Here is a 19135-nt window from a genome sequence, read left to right as displayed (position 1 = left end):
TGTTTTTCTTCCCTTCATCCCTTTGACTTTGACACAGACTGTCTTCTCGGATTTTTGTTTATCCTAACATAGATTCTGTCCACACCAAGATCTACGTTTTGGTTGCGCCTGGCAACAAAACCCTACCCTTAGCCTGCATTATATGTTTCACACTGTTATGAAAGCCAACTCTGAATCAGTTGTGATCTCAGCAGCCTTCTCACACCAACTAGTTTTCAGTAACATTTTGCTCAGAGCAGTGTTGTCGAATGACCTCTGTGACATTGGCTGTTAATTCTCAGTGATGTTTTGCAGTGAGCTGGTGATATCTGGTCTGCTGATGACGATCTTGAACGTGTGTGTGTGTGTGTGTGTGTGTGTGTGTCAGGAGGGGACTGGCTGATTCTCAGAAAACAGAACAGAAAAAACAAACTCTTTATTATACTTCTATCTCTGCACAGCGGAGCGAGCACCTAAACCTATAGACTTCGGCCGCTCCTCGCTTCCTGTCAACCCACGACTTCTGCACAACAGACTGTCTCTTTGTTTTGACGTCTGACAGATGTTGGAGTGCAGCACAGCTGAGACTCGAACCGAAAAGGTGGTGGTGGTGGTGGTGGTGGTTAGCAGGGGATCCCCAGTGGAAAATGCTCCAAACAGTACGATGAACACGCTTCCATCATGGTGAAGAGTGGAAACGCATAGGCGTGTGTCTGTGTGGACCAGATAAATGAATATATGGATGAGTGTGGGTCTCAAAGAGGTCATGGGATGCCCGCTCTCACTGCTTCCTTTGTTCCAATGTGGCGATGGCGGCGCTTTACGGGAAGCCAAACCCACTGGTTCAGAGGCACAACACAAAAAGGAAGAAAAAACTTATTTTTTTTTCTTTTTCTCTCCTTGTCATTCTCTTCATGGTCACGGAATGCCTCCTTGATTTTAACAGCATTATTTCAACGTGCTTTAATTTTTTTTCAGCCCTCTCCATCTCTTGTACCTTCCCCTCTAAAGCGTTGATGTACTTTTGATTGGGTCCATGATGCTTCTCTGCTTAAACTCCAGTTCCTACCAGTACAAATTAATTTCACGCCAAATTGTGAAATAAGCACAAAGTGTGTTCTTTGCATTGAGTGTCCCTCTCGCTAAGGCAAAGGTGACGGTTATTGGCGTGACGGAGTTAATGTTAATATCCGTCAACTGCCTGCAGCTGGACCGGAGGTTACACAAATAAAGAGAGAGAAAATGAATCATAAATCATTTCTGTTTCCTTTTGGTTTCCCAGCTTTGTATATTTGTGTATTTTGGAAAAACATGACATGCCAAAAGTTGAGAAGCAGGTACAACGGACAGTCTTTGGCACGCACAGCATCTTGCAGCATCCCCGAAATCCGGACTAATGATTTTATCGTATTTAAAAAAAAAAAAAAAAAAAAAATGTAATATGATATCTATGATATGATGTACTAAAGTAATGTTCACTTGCACGAGGAGCAAAATCAGTGAAAAGCTCCCTCGTGAAAAAGGCGCAATTGTTTTCGATCGCCCCCTGGTGGTCTGGCGCACCTTTTAAATCCACGCCGTCATGTACGCAAGAGGGACGTGCATGGGAAAGTAACGGCACAAAACTCGGCAAATCACGTTAGGAAGCTGACGTTTGCAGCCGTGACACGATGACATCATTCCCCGCGGAATGAGGAGTGCCTTCCCCGGGCTGGAGGTGGAGGAGAGTCCTCCCCGGTCCTAAACACCCCGCCGCCTCCCTCTCACACAGCCAGTCACACCGGCTCGCACTCACCCACTGGAAGCTTCGGAGCGGCGACGCGAACTCGAGGGATTAAAAAAAAAAAAAAAATGGGCAAAGTGAACGTTTGTTTGATGCGGATCTACAAGATCGTGTCAAGTGCGGTGGCGGTGAGTCTTCCCGAAATCAGTGCAAGTTTCGGAAACAACTTAGAATAGAGGCGCATTTAATGTCCTGTTGTTGTTGTTTGATGTTAATGTCATTTTATTTAAATTTTTTTTAGACTTTTTTTTTTCTTCTTCTTCTTCCCCCCATTGTCGTTATTTGTCTACGTTCGCGAAGCTGTTTGTTGAAGAATTGTTGAATGTTTGTTTGTTTTCAGGTCGGCTAAGCTGATATTATACAAGTTAATAGAAAGCACAACAAGGCTGTTTGTTTTTGTTTTTGCACCGCTTATTCACGTCACCTCGGTTTATTGTTAATGTCAAGCAGAGGCGAAGTTTGACTTGACCGCTTGGAGGGTGAATGGGCCAAATGTATATACGATATTATTGTAGTATTGTAACGTATTACGCACATATACGTCACCACAGACTACATAGCGCATGACACATGAACGCTCACAACTGAATGCACACTGATGTGCGCATGCAGGCATGCAGGCTCTTGTTCGACTGATGACCGCTCAAAAATGCATTGATCATAATGCAGAAAATCGGGTTTGTTTCTTACAACCATTTCATATTATTTCTGTATTTAAAATATCCATGTATTTAAACAAGAAATATTTTTATTGGCCCTATTTTAGACTCAATGCGATATAATAGTGACAACTTACATCATGCAATCTAAATTGCCGTTATCGATTTGTATAGATGCTTCATACCATGTGGCATAATGAGTTGATAATAATGACATTGTCATTTATTTGAGTTGCTCATCCTATGTCTTTCCAACCCTGAAGTCTTTGAATAACAAATCCAAAACAGGCCTCGCGCTGACTTCAAAAACTCTACACAAAACAGGTGGTTTGGGTTGTGCAGAGATGAGGCTGGCTGTACTGTCCCTGCTGTTTCTTATCTCTCGATGCACAACACAATCACATGCTGCGATTTTGGCTCCTCCTTTTTTTCTTTTTTTTCTTTTTTGTCTTTGCCCCAGAGCTCTCAATGTTGTGTGTATTATCAGTCAAAAGATTGCGAAGCCTGATTAAGCCTGTTAGAACAGAACATGACACCCATTGTGGAGGCTTTGTCTCTGCTAAGTTGTGTGGTGAAATCTCTTGAGAGTTTTCGGGAAATGTTTCCTGACATTGTCTGATCCATGTGACGATTTCTTTTTTTTTTTTTTTTTTTTCCCTTCTTTTTTCAAATCAACAATGAAAGTCATGGTTATTTGCTGCCCTGGGCGAATCACAGTGTTTGTTGCTGCCGTTGCAGATCACGAGTTTTCTGATGTTGGCATTCTCTCTGTTTAGCCATGGTTACCTCCACGACCACGAAGAGGTAAACGGGCATCCACACACCGGAGCAGCTACTAACAGCCACAGCCTTCTTCTGAGCAGAAATGACTGCAAAATGGGATTTTGACCCCTTAGAAAAAGTGATCAGTAACCGAATTGGGAAGCTCAAACTCCAAAATGCAAGAGTGCCTCGTTCAGTAATTGTGAAATTAAGTTAGAAAATGATTTATGAGCTGACCTAGCTTCACTCCCACTTGCGTGCCAGTGGAGTGAAATCAGTGTCTGCATCACACAGGGAGAAATATTCTCAAATTCTGACCCAGACATTCTCCAAAATATCCAGATTCTGTCAGCTAAAGTGAGCTCCCGAACATGTGAAATTAAAGTATTTTCTGCAGGGATACTGTCAGTTTCACCAAAAATATTCCTATTCTGTGGGTCAAGGTGCTCACAAACGCATCTTCCATGCGCATTTTATAGAGCGCCTTTCCCAGAAATTTGACAATATTCTCCCTGATTCTATGGGTCAAAGTTCAAGGCAAGCTCACAAAAATGTTTTAGGGAGGAACATTATCAAAATTGGTGAGAGACGTCTCAGAATTTTAATCCATTTTCTATCCAAAATACTCATATTCTGGGGTTAAGAGGTTAAACCAAGCTGGAAAAACACGTTCGTAGCGAGACAACGTGAATTCATGTCCTGAGGTTCGCCATTATTTTCTGCCATGGAGCAAAATAAAGAAAATCTGCCGTTGTAATGCTTTGCAAGAAAGTGCTGTTCTGACTTGGTCCCTTTTGCTGTCTTTGCAGATGGAAAGCATGGCTCGAACTCTTCATATCATGTATTTTGTCTCCATCACAACTCTGCTCTTTGGCATTCTCGGCCTGTTTGGTGCCATTAAGGGAAAGCAATGGGCATTAATCATGGTGGGTACACCAGTCACCGTAGTTTCTAGTCTGACCCCTCCTGCCCTCATACGTGCTTCTGTGTCTGTTGCAGTCCGCAGCTGGAATGATCATCATCAGTCTCTTCATGACTGCGTGTGAGATACCGGCGCTGATTTTTCGGCCACAGGTACAACAAAGCAGACGCTTTGTTTTGTTTTTTTGTCAGCAAAAATCTACATTCGTGAACTTAAAATGGTCCAAGAAGCTGCCAGCGGGGAAAATCTTGAGTTTATCGAATAAAAGCTTTTTCTAAACACTGTTTGGTGCCAAGATTCAAAATGTCTCACTTCATGGTGAAGTCCAAGACACCTTTCTCGCTTGGTCTTGTCCCACAGATGGTGAAGAGCATAGAGTTGCATTACCAGGACATGCTGCCGTTGCCTCACGCCAGTGAAGACCTTCTGGACGAACTCATGGAAGTGCAGATGAATGTAGGTAGTCCAGTCAGAGACTGAAAAATGTTTTTAACGTTAGACATTCCTTGGCAACCTCTCCCCCTTCCTCCCTCTCAGTTTCAGTGCTGCGGTCTTGATCAGGGCTTCGCCGACTGGGGCTACAACATTTCAGAATCCTGCGTCTGCAGCTTGGAGTCCACTAAACCATGTGTGAGTGTCTAAGCTGGACCCGCACACCCAGTTCAGGGCGTTTACCTTACTTGAAAAACAAAGAAAAAGTGATTTTGGCATTCCATATGGTTGGCAGCTCAGACCGCTTGACATATCAGTTCAAGGTAGAAAATCAACCGGCGTGAGCTCCAGTGTGCTCGACAGACTTCTCAGCACAATGCATGATGTGTCGCGAAGTAACTGATTATTTTCATATTTATATTGGCGTTCACTAAGCAGATTGAGACGGTAAACAGGATTCCAAAAACCTTTCAGCCGCCGCTGATGCATTTGCACCTGTTGCCAGCCATTTTTTGTGATTTGTGTTTTCAGGTCGCAGCTCCCAGGAACAGCAGCCTGTTTGAATATGTCATGGATGAACAGCCCATCATGATTTACACAGAGGTACTGTATCAAAGAACAGTTCTGTCTGATTAAATGTTTTGTTTTCAAACGCCTGGTTGAGCTGGAAACGGCTCCTCCAGTGCATTGACTTCATGAGGGAAACATGCGCGTAGATTTACGAGTAAAATATTCAAAATTGGCTCGCGAGGCGTCGGGCAATCGATTACTTGGATCGCAAAACTGTGAGAGGTTCATCTCGAGTTTTTTCCACCCCCTTGCCACATTGAATTAAAAAAAAAGGCCTCCCATGTGGAACTAAAAAGAGATGAAAGCGAAGTTTGTTCTCGAGTTTGCCTTAGCATCACCGTGAAATACTGTTCTGTGTCAGCGTCTATTTATACGGCCGCTCTAGGGTGGGATATTTTTAATTAGCGACGACAACAGTCTTCCCTTGGCACAGGGCCGGGCAGTTCGTCTCAACCCGAGGGTCTTCTGATCAGGGGAAAGCCAACAGAGTTTGACGATGATGGATGCTCTCCTCTCTTGCAGCCTTGTCTCCCACACTTGGTGCAGCGTGACATGACTCTCCTGAACAGCGTGTTGGCTGTTGTCCTCTTAATAATTGTACTCTGGGTATGTCCTCTCAACTCATTACGGCCGCATGCTTACCTCTAATGCTTCTTCTTTGGCACGACTTGCTCATTTCTGCCAGGATTTTCAGTCTCGACTCGAAAACATGCACAACACTTTTGTTTTGTTTCTTCACTGCCCCCCTCTGGTTTTATGCGTAACTGCCGCGGAAGGTCCGTATTCCGTGGAGTCGAAAGCCTGACGCAGTGTGTGTGTTGTTTAGGTGCTGTACATTTCTTTGTGCATCCTCATCTTGACCCAGATGAACAAGACGGTCGACGTCCCCGTGGTCATGTACAGCCAGGAGGCGAAGGCGGGTAACTACGCCACGCTCTCAGAGCTCACCTGATCCTTCCTTTTTTTCAAAGTTCACTTTGTTTGTTTGTCGGCAACTCTTGGAGAGTAGATTTAACAACGCCGACTTACTTAAGCAACAGCAGGAAAAATTTTCTCAATCTCTGACTCTCCTGAACAAGTAAATGGCATCGGTTTTGTGCTTTTTGTCTTGCTGATATTATTTTTGCATTTCATTTTTAATCCATAACATTATTTTTATAATAAAAACATAAAAAAAAACATATTCCTATAATTTCATTGTTTTATATTAAAAGTTTTGCCAAAAATGGAAAATGATCTTTTTGGTCATTTGTAGCAGGCCTCGGTTTAAACTAAGAGGCAAATTTTTTTTTTATGTATTCTATAGTTTGTGCTTTTGTTACTTCATTTCTCATGTAAATAAATATTTTGCCGTGCTTTAGCCTGCATCTGTTCCCGTGGGTTTATGGTACGCTAATGTTGAATTGCTGCTGTGGGTGGAACTTTGAAGCAAGTTCCCATTTTTTTATATTAAAACCGCCTGTTTTTTAACTTGCAAAACGGAATTTCGTTTTTATGTACTTGCATTAGAACGACAATTAAAATGAATCTGAAAACGTTGTGTCGTGACTTTTTTTCCCTTCCTGCCCTTGTCTCTTTCAGATCTGTCTCAGATTGAAGAGCTCATACTTGTTGACGCTCATTATCTCTCATATGCATGTGGTTGCATAAGATAGAGGCGAACACGCAGCAGCTATGTTTTCATCCTTTTATTATTTCTTTCAAACATGCTGAGCGTAAATGGCAGCATTTGATCTCAAGAGGAGGAAGACTTTTATATAGAGATTTTTATTTTATTTCCCCTATATACAAAATATTACATAAGTTGATCCCATAAATACAAACACAGTGCATGAGAGAAAGAAAACCAGCATTCCTTTGCAAGGGCCTGTTGTACAGTAGGCATTGACGGTTAAAGTGCACGGGATACAGACGCTTGGGTTGGCTGTTTGAGAGGAAGTACTATCTGGGAGGGCAGAGGGGGGTGGAGGAGACGGTGGGGGCAGATGATCGACTACGAGCTTGAAATCGGATGACGTAAGTGAGATTTTTTTGGGGGGATTTTCTACATTTTCTTTCTCCTCCACAAAGAAACCGAAACGGTGGGCGACGAGGTCAAAAATGTGCTTATCCACGAGGAATGACGACATTCCGGTGTGCCAACGGGAGCCGCGGCTCATTCCTGTTGTCTGACCTGATTATTTCTCCGATAGAAAGTTACATTTAAACGAGTATATTGCAAGTTGTAAACACTGTTTCATAGAGGTGCTACATATGGGTTATTATTATTAGTATTATTAATATATATATACTACTATCATTCAGAGGTTATTAGTTTGTTTTTTTTTTCTTCATTTCCTAATGCTTGACTATTCGACGAGTGGATATCTAAACATGTACAATATGCTGCTCAGGTCGGACGGTCGTGGTCGTACAAAACGTGTGGAAAACGTGAACTCAGTTATCTCGGAAAACAAAGCAAAGGCTTCAACAAACAGATGCATAAAAAGTCCAAAGCCACTGGAGCGTCCGGGTGTTGAAAGCAGGCAAAGAAAGAAAAACATTCAAAGAACAAAGCACACAACGAAATACCAGGAGAAGGGCTTACACTCACTCGCCAAACACTATAAAAACCTGATGATCATGATGATAATGATTATTATTATAAATATCCATTCCGTTACATGGCCCTGTTTGTACAGCAGTAAGGCAAAACAATCCGTCCCTATGCATGTGGGTTACTTCCCAATATTTGCTCCATGCTCTGCAGCGACATCGATTAAAAAAAAACAAAAAAACACACACAGCGTCATCTGCGTTTGTTGCTGCAGCAAAGAGAAAAAAAAAATCAAATTAGCTCGGTTGCGGTATACAGCATAATGTGTTTACGTGTGCAAATTCAAACATCTTGATAATACCTCGGAAGCATACGCATTGTGTTTTTAAAAACAACCAAAAAAAAAGAAAGATAGAATCCATCGAGGGTGACTTAGAAGGCACCGGGAACGTATCTGTTTGACTGCAGCAGAGCCATGAACTCCTGTTTTCTTCTCATTTGCCCCATCAGCTTGATGCTCATGACCAGCAGCACCCCCTGTGGATGGAAAAACAAAAACAAACAAAACCACCACAAGTTCTTCTCGGTTGCACGATCAAACTTTCGAGTCGGCGCGTTGGCGGTCGCGCCGGCGATTTGAAATTTGCGAAAAACCCACCCAGAACACTCCGCTGCCAAACTGGATGGCCATGGCCAGCGAGAACGCCAGCTTGAGTTCCGAGACGTAGATCGTCAGGCAGGGCTGCAGCGAGAAGGAAAACGACAGCAATAACGCGCAGGTTGATTCGTGGGACTTGTTCGAGTTGAAGTCAAGTGAGGAACTGTGCAACTTTGTGGCAATGCTTAAAAGTGCTACCAGGATGTGAATCAATGGTCAGTTCTGCAGCGTTGAGGCTGATTGACAATTATAGACGAAAACTGTTTTTGTTTTATGTTCTTTTTTTTAAACTGTAGTTACTTTAATATTTCTCTCATTCTTTGTACCAGGTTGCTTTCCACTCTCTCTGCCACTTAGCCGGCACTCAGAAGCGACTCGTTATCAAAGTTACAATGAAATCTGTGCCAAATATCGACATTTCAATATACTTTCCATCTCCTTCCATTATTGCTTTAATACAATCGCACGTATCATAAGTGCCATTTTTTATGTAGCTGTTCATATCTTCTACAATTACAGAAACTAATGTGAAGGAAGGTGGGGGTCCTGGGTGGCAGTGGGAGGTGAGGAGGTGGGGGCTGGGTTGGGCTTGTGGGAAGGTTTGGGTGTGGTTTGACCTCTTCCATTACTGCATCACATCCCCGGCAGTGACTGCAAAACAACACTGGGCTCCTTTACCTGCCGATAAACATACTGGTTCTTGGGAGCTCCCAGCGTGGCGCTGCCTCGTAGCCGAATCTGAGGAGGAGAAGGAAAAAAAAATAAAGCCATTCACATCAACGGCTGCAGTGGACTTGAAAGGTTTTTTTTTTCCTCCGACTGCACTGCCTGATTCTATCTGTTTTTATTATTTCATATTTTTCAAACTCAGTTTGGTGGAGAGCAGAACAGCCGCCGCTCATAAAGGACATGAGCATTCATCCGGGGCACAGCGCGGCTCCCCGGTGGCTTCTCTCGTTCTCATTCTAACTGACAGACTCGGCCTCAAACACGTCATGCGGGCCTGCGCGCGCAAGCGTGCGTGTCCTTTCTCACTTAAAAGGCCAGAGACACTCACGCATTTCCCCGGGGAGTGGCAGTTGCAGGACGGAGGGATGGAGGCGCCCCAGTCTTTGTAGCCTTCGACCAGACCGCAGCACTCAAACTGCAAAAACAGACACACGGGCAAAAAGGAACTGATTGGAAACTCGAAATCAATCTTTGTGTGCCTCCTCTCCTCTGCTCTCTACTAGTTGCACGACTCCTTCGTGCGTCAGCAATGGCATCAGCAGCAGCTGTAATTCGAAGCCGTCTGCAACTCGATCACCTTCACTCGAGTCATTACGGCTTCATTTGAAATCGAAATCTTATCGACCACCTGCTTGTTTGGCCCTGATTCGCCAAGTCCCGTCCCTGTTCCGGCGCACGCTGAGGGCTGCGCAAAAATTCTCTTCCTGTCTGAGACGGCTTTCAAAAATCCCCCAAAGTCGCCCGAAGCCAGGCTGCCATTAAGCGTGGAAAAGTGATGTTCGGCTGCTTTTTTAGAAAATTTGCCGTGAGCTGTTGAGCTATAAAGATCGTTTTATAATCTGTACATCACAGACTCCATTCCATTTTGCGGTTGGAAATCCCAGATGGAAAGATTGCTACACTGTTTCATTTTTAGATTTAGGGCTCGTCGTTTCAGAAGTCAGAAGCCTTGCGAGGCAGCTGGAAACAATTCGTCAAAAAACAACAACATCCCATCTGAATTGGTTCAGGGTAGCTATATGACCCGGCCAATCAGCAGCCTTCCAGGACTGAGAGGGAGAGAAAGAAGCAAAAAGCCACCAAAAGAAAAGGCACTGAAGTTAAAGGGCTCCACTGGTCGTGGCGGGGAAAGCTGATTGGTCCGTTTTAACGCAAAAGATAAAAGGATCAACCTGATGATCTTTCTTTTTTCATATTCTACTTTTTTTCAAGATGGATGTTTGAAATTTACACCATGCATAATTAAAACCTTTCATCAGGTTCACCCCGAAGAGAAGATTACCGTAGATTCAATTTGAGTTTATTCAGATTCAATTTTAATGCACCTTCAATGGGACCAGTTTCCTTCCATTCAAACACATGGGCTCATGCAGAATAGAAATTGAAAAGCTTAAAGGAAAAAATTTAGAAGATGGAGGGCGACGCCGTGGCACAGTGGTTAGTGCTGCCGCCTCACAGCAAGAAGGTTGTGGGTTTGATTCCGGGCCTGGGACCTTTCTGTGTGGAATTTGCATGTTCTCCCTGTGTCTGCGTGGGTTCTCTCCGGGTTCTCCGGCTTCCTCCCACACTCCAAAAACATGCATGTGAGGTCAATTGAACATTCTAGGCCATAGGTGTGCATGTGAGTGTGAAAGGTTGTTCTCTGTGGCCCTGCGATGAACTGGCAACCTGTCCAGGGTGTCACCCTGCCTTCGCCCTAAGACAGCTGGGAGAGGCTCCAGCAGACCCCCGTGACCCTGAGCTCGGGAAGGAGCGGGTTTGGAAAATGAATGAATGAGAACACGGACAAAGAAGAAGCACAGCCAAACAAAAAACTCCTTCCGGTCGGCTCGCTCACCTCTTGCTGAATGCTGTACAGCAGCGTCCGGTTGGCCTTGTTGGTGGCGGTGAGGGGCATCATGGAGAGCAACTTGGTCTCCTCGCGGACGACGCGCTTCTGAGGGGAAAACCAACCGGGGTGAAGCACGGCACTCCGTGACGGCAATTCACAAACAAAAAAAGACACAAACCTGGTAAACGTCCTGGTAGCTCAGCGCCGTTTTGATGATGATGGTCTGACTGGCGGCCGCCATGCCGGTGGCGTACTGCACGCAAACGGATGAAAACACGTGTGGACGTGCTGATTTTTCAAATTTACAGCAGTTGCCCGGAGGCTCGAGGCGACGTTCCTCACCAGAATCAAGCACCACCTCTTTCCCTTCAAGGCTCCGACCACGCCGAGCACCGAGAGCAGCAGGCAGCCGATCTCCATCACGTACATGATGGCCAGAGAGGCGCTGGACAGCAGCTGAGGAGGAGGAGGAGGAGGAGTGTTTAAAGCAGGTAACGGTCAGAATATTAGAATCTAACAGAGGGGGGAGCAGCCGATCAGACTTCCGCTTGAAGCTGGTGGGAATATGATTTTATGGTTATGGATGCGGCTGCAGGAGGGGTCAGGAGGCCAGGGTCTGCGGCGGGATGGTCCTCCTGAGGATAATTCACTGTCCCGCCCAAGGACGCCTCGGCAGGCAGATGTTTGGCAACGTGACGGGATCTCGGAGGAAAGATGTGGGTTTTTTTTTTTTCTTGTTTTAAAAGGCCGAAGACCAAGCTGCGGTGATGATGATTCCACAGCTTGCCTCTGAAGAAAACCCTTCCGGTCAAGCCCGGCAACCACGGCTACTGCCACTTTTTATTTATTATTATTATTATTATTATTATTATTATTATTATTATTATTATTATTATTATTCTTTTTTTTAAATCTGTCACGATTTCTGTCCGGGCCTGGCGAAAGACAAACAATAACAACAACCAAAGGCGTTTGTCTTACTTTGTCATTCTGGATGTGGTCTCGGTGCCAGGCTATTGTCATCAGCAGCATGAAGAGACACAGCGCCTTGATTGGGAAGAGGAAAAGGAAAACCGTGAAAAAAAACAAAACAAAAAAACGTGCACGCTCGTTGCACGCGCTGCGTTTTGTCGTCACCCTTTGGGAAAACCGCTCGTCACACGGAAAGCCAGCTGTGTGTAAGACTGTGGACCCGCACGTTGGGATGAAAGACGCTGATGACATAAGACGAGCTTCAATAAGATATGAGATTAGTTTTTTTTTTTTTTCTTTTCTTTAATCCCTGTCCCAAACCGCTGCCATCTGATTTCCAACGGTGGTGACAGAAACACACAAACGTCCCAAACACACATTTTTGAATTATTTTCTGTCGCCTTGCAACAAAAAAAACAACACGTTCCACCCTGACTGTCCGGCCTTTAACAGCCCCACATAACCAGTCTGGCAATACTTCAATCTGTTTAAATCAGTGGCGTGTGCATTAATACGTTTCTTCTTTAAGCAGTGTTTTAACCATGTAATAAAATAAAAGTGACGAAACGAGGAGGGCAAGAGATGAGATGAGGTTAAGATGAGATAAGGAGCAGCTAGGTTTGCTAAAATGGGATACATTCAGGTTCAAACCGGCATCCACAGACAGGACAAAGAGCTGAAACGTACACGCAATGGAAAATATTGCAATGGCTGAGCGATGACATGAGTGCAGGAAGGAATCTAGCACCTGCTTCACATGGGATCTTCAGGAATACTGCACAAACTCAGACAACATTGTGCACTGTCCGACTTTAGGAGCAAACGCATCAATAAACGGCAATGCAAATGCACGTCCACAGCTAAAATACATCAATAAATACAGCATAGAGTCAAAACTACCGGGTGTGTAACACACACCATCACTGTCTGTCCCCCCCCACACCCCCGAGGAGCTTCTGAAGCCGCACTCGGGCTGCTCGGCATCGACCCCTCCGTGCACATGACGTTTTACTGATGCATCCTCTCTTATTATTATTTCCCCCCCTCGTCATTTTTGCTGCAGCAGCAGCACGTCAAAAAAAAAAGCGCGAGCGTGACGCACGAGGGCTGAGCCCGTTTTTGACGTCAATTACGGCAAAGAAGAAAAAAAATAATAATAAAATAACACACAACGTGCAGCCGATGGAGCAGGGCCTCTTCTGGACTCGGGTCGCCTTCTGAAAAGAAAAGACACCCCCCACCCCCTCCCCGCCTCCCTACCATATGCACGACGTTGGCGAATATAAACGGCCTCTTGAGGCTCGTTTTGTCCGCCACCACGACCACCGCGCTCCGCTGCATGCTGCCGCGTCTCTTCTCTTCTCTCCCGGAGTCTCTAAATCCGCCTTTTATACATGCAGGGATGATTAAGGGGTCGGGGCCGCTACACTTTTGACTGTAAGGGCATCTATTTATCCGCACAGGCGCGTCAGCGACCGTGACGCGGTCGGAGGAGACGAGCGAGCGAGGATGCTGCGCGCTGCCTTCACGAGCCTCGGGAGAAGGTCGGAATTCGGAGGAGCGCGCAGTGGGGGCGTTCGCGGTCGCTGAGATTCATTCAGGAGTGATGTGTTCAGTGGAGGTTTAAACAGCGAACAGAGCCGTTGGAAAACACCAGTCGGTACCCAGGTCTGATGATGATGATGATGATGATGATGATGATGATGATGATGATGATGATGATATAACAAATGATGAAAACAATGATAATACAAAAATTATGATAATAAGGCTACTCATAATGATGATGGTAATAATAAGATTTATTTTATTATTATTATTATTATTCATTTCAAATGTCATACTCCAGTTCTTGGTGTATATTAAGGGACATGGGCTGAACAGGGAGACAAGCACTTGAGTCTTTTTTTTTTTTTTTTTAATTTTGGATGATCTGTGGAGACTAATGTTTGAGGGGCAATTGCAAATTATGTAACCACATTAAAGCCTGATTACGCTGATCCGGGCTAAGTGGACCCTGGTCTAAATTCCTAAAATAGTGCACTATGTGTCTCATCCAGAGACCCAGATCTGTTCCTTATCGGACTTTGTATCCTGAAGTCAAGCATGCGCAACATGAGGGGGCATTTGTATGAATCTGTTTGTAACTGTGATATGTTACATATATGTGCTATGGTATTTCAAGTTTTAAGTCCCCGGATCAATTCAGAATCTAGCATTAGACATTTCTCACTACGGCCCTCGACGCGTTACAGGAAAAACAAACACACAAAAAGCCCTGACTGCATTTCCCAGAATGCCGCTCAGCAGGAATGAGGCAGGGCCAATAATACAGGTAGGGCGGGTTTCTATTGTTACCACAGGTGCATCGGGGGCAGAGCCAGTGTGAGCACAACACAACTCTGTCGGCAGACGGATTCAGAGATAAAGAGGCAAGGAGCTGAAGCCGGTGGTGGGAGAAAGAAATGCAGACACGTGTCTGAGAGAACAGCAGGTGGATCACACTGGAATCTGGATTAAAGTCCGGCATCTGTTTTTCACTTCAAAGGAAGTTCCACTTTTGATCTGCGTTGGAGCATAGGAGCACAGCGATGGGACCCGATTCACGCTTGCTTCTGTGAAAGTGGGGCGGCACCCTGACCGAGGAGAGGAAGTCTGCAGGAAACACCTTCAGCTTTCAGAGAAGCAGCCACAGCGGATGCTGCGGCCGCCACTCTGACTGACTTGAACACTTCCCACGACGCCAAACTGGTTTCACAGGCCGCATTCGTAGCGTTTCCTCTGAATGAAACCCGCCGCCTGCAGTTGGGAGGTCGATCACACGGTCTGCGCCTTCGCCTCTTCTCTGACACCTCCAGACCCTGTGACGCCGCTGGATCGGCCGTCTCTCCCATGACTCAGACTGAATTTTCAGACAAGCGGCATCCGTCAGCCCGGTGAGGCCGAGGCTTCTGGGTGATCAGCGGTCATGCAGGCCCCGGAGCCCGAGCTCGACGACTCCTTCGACTTCCTGTTCAAGATCATCCTCATCGGCGACTCCAACGTGGGCAAGACCTGCGTGGTGCAGAACTTCAAGTCAGGGGCGTTCTCCGAGAAGCAGCAGAACACCATCGGGGTGGACTTCAGCGTCCGCACCGTGGACATCGAGGGGAGGAGAGTGAAGGTCGGTGGGGCCTGAACGGGTCTTGGGGAGCGGGGGGTCCTTAGTTGAGGTGGGCTCGGCGGAGAACTTCTGACTGCGGTGGAAAACCCCCCTTCCTAGAGTGCCAAGAGTTTCAGTCCAGAACTCCAAAATCAACTCCTGGTTTTAGCAATAGTTTCTTTTTCTTTTTTTAGAAAACACAACGTTCACCTTGCGACATTTGAATTCAAAGCTTTGGTATTTAAAAAAAAAAAGGCTGATGGTGGACTGCAAATTCTAAGAAGTGCGACCAATCAGCCCCCCAAATTGGAAATTGGCCCTCTGAAAAGTTCCAGGAATGTGATAGCAATCAGGTAGTTGACAAAATCAAGTAGTCTGATAAAGTTTGCTGTTTGTTTGTTGTTGTTGTTTTTTTTTTTTAACCCAGACAGTTAGAAAACACAACATTCACCCTGCGGCATTTGACTTTAAAGCTTTGGAATCCTTAAAGAAAAGGCTGATGGAGGTCTGCGAAATCTGACAAGTGCGACGAGTCGGCCCCTTAATTTGAACTTTAGCCCTCTGAAAAGCTCTTGTTAGCAGTCAGCCAGTTGACAAAATCAAGTTTGCTAACGACGCAAACAGACTGAAAGCCGACATGGTTTTTCAGCGTTGGTGCCAAACTGGGTCAGTTTTCTCGCGGCGGCGCTGCTTTCTAAAAGCCGCTGAAGCTCTTTGCAGGCACCGTGTGGCTTAGTGTGTGTGTGTGTGTGTGTGTGTGTGTGTGTGTGCGTGCGTGCGTGCAGCTTCCTGTCACGGTGTCAGTTAGTGCCAAACGAGTCAGGCGAGCCGCTCACATGAACAACTCGCCCGTCCAGTTTCTCCACTCCTCCTCCGCATTCCTCCGCTGTTGCCTGAGGGCAAGAAGGAACAAAGCGGTTTTTCGGAAAACACCGATTGGCCCGAGAGGCTGCTCGGCCAAAGTAGCGCTAGCAACTCGACACTCAGGCTATGCGTTGTGAAGTGTCCATCCAGACCTGCTTCAAGGATTCAGTCTGTAATTCTACCAGCATGCATCAGGCAGCCACAGACAGCCGGTCAGTTGACGAGCTGGTTAAAGATACACCGCTGTGAAAAGTGCCACTCCTGCTCGCCTGTTGACACTCAACCTCTCTGAATCCATCAGTTGGGGCCCCGAGGCTGCGTGTCGTCGCGCCGCGGGGCCACGGCGACGTCTGCTGATGTTTGCGCTTATACTTCTTGTCTCAACCAGGTCTTTTTTTTGTCTTCCCCCTCTGGATGTTTACACACAGTCTGTTCGTCTGTTTTTAGTTTGCCCATTACTTTGTTGTTAATATCAACAGCTAACGGTTGGTGTCAAAGGTCAGCCTCTCGCTTCACGTACACCCGATGCCTTGTCAGTTTAACAATGCTCTGACTTTAAACTGCCTGGCAGGTTGGCCCCCTTTGTGACATCACAAAGGGTGCAGAGGCCCATAGAGTCAGACACTGCCACGAACCCACCAAACAGCGGAAGTATTTGCTTTTTAATTTGTAGGACTACGACTAATTAAACACTGAAGGTGTTTAGATTTTTTCTTTTTTTTATTTATCCCGTGTTTTTGGCATCATCTCGACATCCGAGGGCGACCTGGTTTAAATCGTAAGTGCAAACAAGGAGGCTGGGCTGGGTGTGTTGCTATGCGAGCTGTTGCCTTGTCAGCGTGTTTGTCCAACCCTCAGGGACTCTGATCCACAGGGAGCAGCCTGGAGTGAGTGTGTGTGTGTGTGTGTGTGTGTGTGTGTGTGTGTGAGCAGGTGAGGATTGGAAAGCCGTTAGCATTCAAATGGCACGTTGATATTGATTGTGCGTACGTGCGTGCGTGTGTGTGTGTGAAACAGATGCAGGTGTGGGACACGGCGGGCCAGGAAAGGTTTCGCACCATCACCCAGAGCTACTACCGCAGCGCTCACGGCGCCATCATCGCCTACGACATCACGCGGCACTCCACCTTCGACTCGGTGACGCACTGGATCAAGGAGGTGGAGCTCTACGGGGCGTCCAACGTCCTGCTGGTTCTCATTGGTCAGTTTAGCAGCTCATCGGCGGAGCTCGACTCATCCCAGATCTTTCAAAGCCGAGCGCAAGGAGAAGGAACTTGCAGACACATCTGTGTCTTTTTTTTTTTTTACATCCCTTTTCTTTGTCCTCAAACAGGAAACAAATGCGACCTGGAAGAGGAACGTCAGGTCCTGTTTGAGGAAGCTTGTGACCTGGCGAAAAACAGAGGCATCCTCGCTGCGCTAGAAACATCTGCAAAAGTACGAGCAAAAAAAGGGGGGACTTAGAATTTTAGAAAGTAAGAAAAATGGAAATTTAAACCCTCAACACTTGTATTTGTGAGCGCAGGAGAGCCAGAACGTGGAGGAGGCCTTCATGATGATGGCCCGGGAGCTGCTGGCCCGCAATGGCCTCCAGGTCCAGCAGGGGGAGGTGGAGAGCTCCGACACTTCCCGAGTGATCCTCAGGTCCAACTCCAGGCCCGTGAACGGCACCGGGGCCGCGTACACCCCACCAGAGAAGAAGACATGCTGCTGATTGGAGGAGAGACAGCCAATGAGGAGGGCGCGCAGTGATTTGCGAGTCAGCCGAGGTGAAGAGGACGACTTCTTCGCTGGTGCCGGAGAAGAGAGAAGAAGAAACACACGTGGGGGAGAGAGCGTGAATCTTTTTTGAGGATTTTCCTTCCCTAATGATACAGACATTTTATTTTCAAAGAAAGTATTTCAAATATCAGTTTTGTTTTTTCTGAAAAGGCAATTCTAGCCAAAAGGAATCAAACCAGGCTGTTTATTCATGACGGCTGTGATCAATTTCAGGGAAAAATTACACTAAGCTGGTATAAGGTTGGATGTATCGCCTTCCGTGCTCTCAGCTGCACAAAATGAATGTGACACTTTGTTGTTTTTTGTTGTTTTCTTTACGTTTTTTGTTTTTTGGAAACTAGTGAGTATTGCGCCGGCGCTGCTTCTCGACGTGCCTCTAAGAATAGCTGTGACTCAGCTGCTCTGGGTGTAAAGACTGAACGGCGTCTTGACATTCGTTTTGACATCAGTTTGAGGTCACGCTAGTCTTTGCACTGTGAGAGAGCTTTAAATGGACAAAAATCTTTCTGTGCAAAAAAAATTTAAAAAATAGAAAAGCAAGTCCTTGTTGCTGCAGAACAAAATGAGTCACTTGCAGCAGCTGCATCGCTCAGGTTTCATCATCACCCACCTTGCAAGCCTCCCTCAAAAAATGCATTTTTAATCCTGCTTTTAATAATAATAAAAAAATACATTGGCTTCCACAACTTTCCTGCCAGTCGTGATGGAACAAGGAAACGCAAAAATCCCCAGTATGAGATTACAGAAATGCAGGAAGCAGCTGCTGTTAGCCTAGCCGCTGCGACAATGCCTGTTTATCAAATCAAAAGAAGAACAAAGAAGCTTTTCTGCGTCAGGTGTGATAAATCTGGTTGGTCTGATTTGAATGCGATGGACAGCGGGCTTGTCCAATGACCTTCCAAGTCTGGCCTCCCCCTTTTTTTTTTTTTACAAACCCTGTCTGTAGTTTCTGGTCTGCCTCACTGTGAACAGCAGAGGGCGCTGTTCCCTCACCTTTAGCCTTTAACTGCTCCGTTAGTTGCAGCTCGTCGCAGAAGACCGCAAGCAAAGGGCAGGATGAAGAGGCACGGACTATGTTTACTTGTACTGCTGTACTGCTGTTGAAAATAAAGAATCGCCTGAAAGAACTTTTAACTCGACCGATGAAGCCTACCGTCCCGACATCCAACTCACAGACTTGAAATGGAATTCTTGAAAGGATCCTTGAAATTCTGCCTTCATGTAAATTGATTAATATAAGTTGACCATACAGGTAAAGATGCTATTTATCCTGTGTGAAAATGCTGCTCAAAAATAAATGATTGCCCCATGAATGTACAAGAGGTGTCGTCTTCACTACTACTACTACTACCACTACTACCTAAGGAGTGAGATGTTTCTACGTGTGTTTTGTCACACTGACAGCAGACATAAATCATCCTGGATCAAAATGTGAAGAGGAAGCTCTAATAAGTTTTCTTTTTTTTTTTCTTGTCTTTTGTATTGAAGGGTCTCCTCACTGGGCGATCCTAGCT

General features: G+C 45.8%; 3 protein-coding genes across 6 annotated transcripts; 2 read left to right on the top strand and 1 right to left on the bottom strand.

The window, feature by feature from the left end:
- The first annotated feature begins 1635 nt into the window (after positions 1–1635).
- LOC142890682 (tetraspanin-8-like) lies at positions 1636–6645 on the top strand. Of its 2 annotated transcripts, XM_076029887.1 has the most exons (9): positions 1640–1890; positions 3160–3225; positions 3993–4109; positions 4183–4257; positions 4466–4561; positions 4643–4735; positions 5069–5140; positions 5630–5713; positions 5934–6645. In XM_076029887.1, exons 1-9 carry the CDS (start codon positions 1831–1833, stop codon positions 6057–6059), a joined length of 789 nt encoding a protein of 262 aa, XP_075886002.1. In that variant the 5' UTR covers positions 1640–1830; the 3' UTR covers positions 6060–6645. The 2 variants fall into 2 exon arrangements, with proteins under 2 accessions (XP_075886003.1, XP_075886002.1); XM_076029888.1 differs by lacking the exon at positions 5630–5713 and having other exon boundaries at positions 1636–1890.
- Positions 6646–6780: 135 nt separating this feature from the next.
- On the bottom strand, positions 6781–13351 carry LOC142890680 (tetraspanin-8-like). 3 transcript variants are annotated; one of them, XR_012927110.1, is made up of 10 exons: positions 13094–13317; positions 11843–11908; positions 11204–11317; positions 11040–11114; positions 10868–10966; positions 9359–9445; positions 8980–9039; positions 8302–8385; positions 8005–8180; positions 6781–7911 (listed from the first exon to the last, which is right to left on the bottom strand). XR_012927110.1 is itself a non-coding variant. In XM_076029886.1 (9 exons), the coding sequence occupies exons 1-9, from the start codon at positions 13172–13174 to the stop codon at positions 8076–8078; spliced, it is 771 nt and encodes a 256-aa protein (XP_075886001.1). In that variant the 5' UTR covers positions 13175–13351; the 3' UTR covers positions 6781–8075. The 3 variants fall into 3 exon arrangements, 2 of the variants coding, with proteins under 2 accessions (XP_075886001.1, XP_075886000.1); XM_076029886.1 differs by having other exon boundaries at positions 6781–8180; positions 13094–13351; XM_076029885.1 differs by having other exon boundaries at positions 6781–8180; positions 10868–10963.
- An 855-nt stretch (positions 13352–14206) lies between these two features.
- Positions 14207–18941, top strand: LOC142890943 (ras-related protein Rab-19-like). Its single transcript, XM_076030283.1, has 4 exons — positions 14207–14996; positions 16857–17040; positions 17173–17276; positions 17365–18941. The coding sequence occupies exons 1-4, from the start codon at positions 14802–14804 to the stop codon at positions 17551–17553; spliced, it is 672 nt and encodes a 223-aa protein (XP_075886398.1). The 5' UTR covers positions 14207–14801; the 3' UTR covers positions 17554–18941.
- The last annotated feature ends 194 nt before the right edge of the window (positions 18942–19135 follow it).

This window comes from Nelusetta ayraudi, unplaced genomic scaffold, assembly GCF_046127955.1.
Source record: "Nelusetta ayraudi isolate G7.1 ecotype Tasmania unplaced genomic scaffold, CSIRO-AGI_Nayr_v1 ptg000027l, whole genome shotgun sequence".
NCBI classification, from domain to species: domain Eukaryota; kingdom Metazoa; phylum Chordata; class Actinopteri; order Tetraodontiformes; family Monacanthidae; genus Nelusetta; species Nelusetta ayraudi.
Note: the sequence above shows the minus strand (reverse complement) of the source record. Positions and strands in the feature narration are given on the sequence as shown.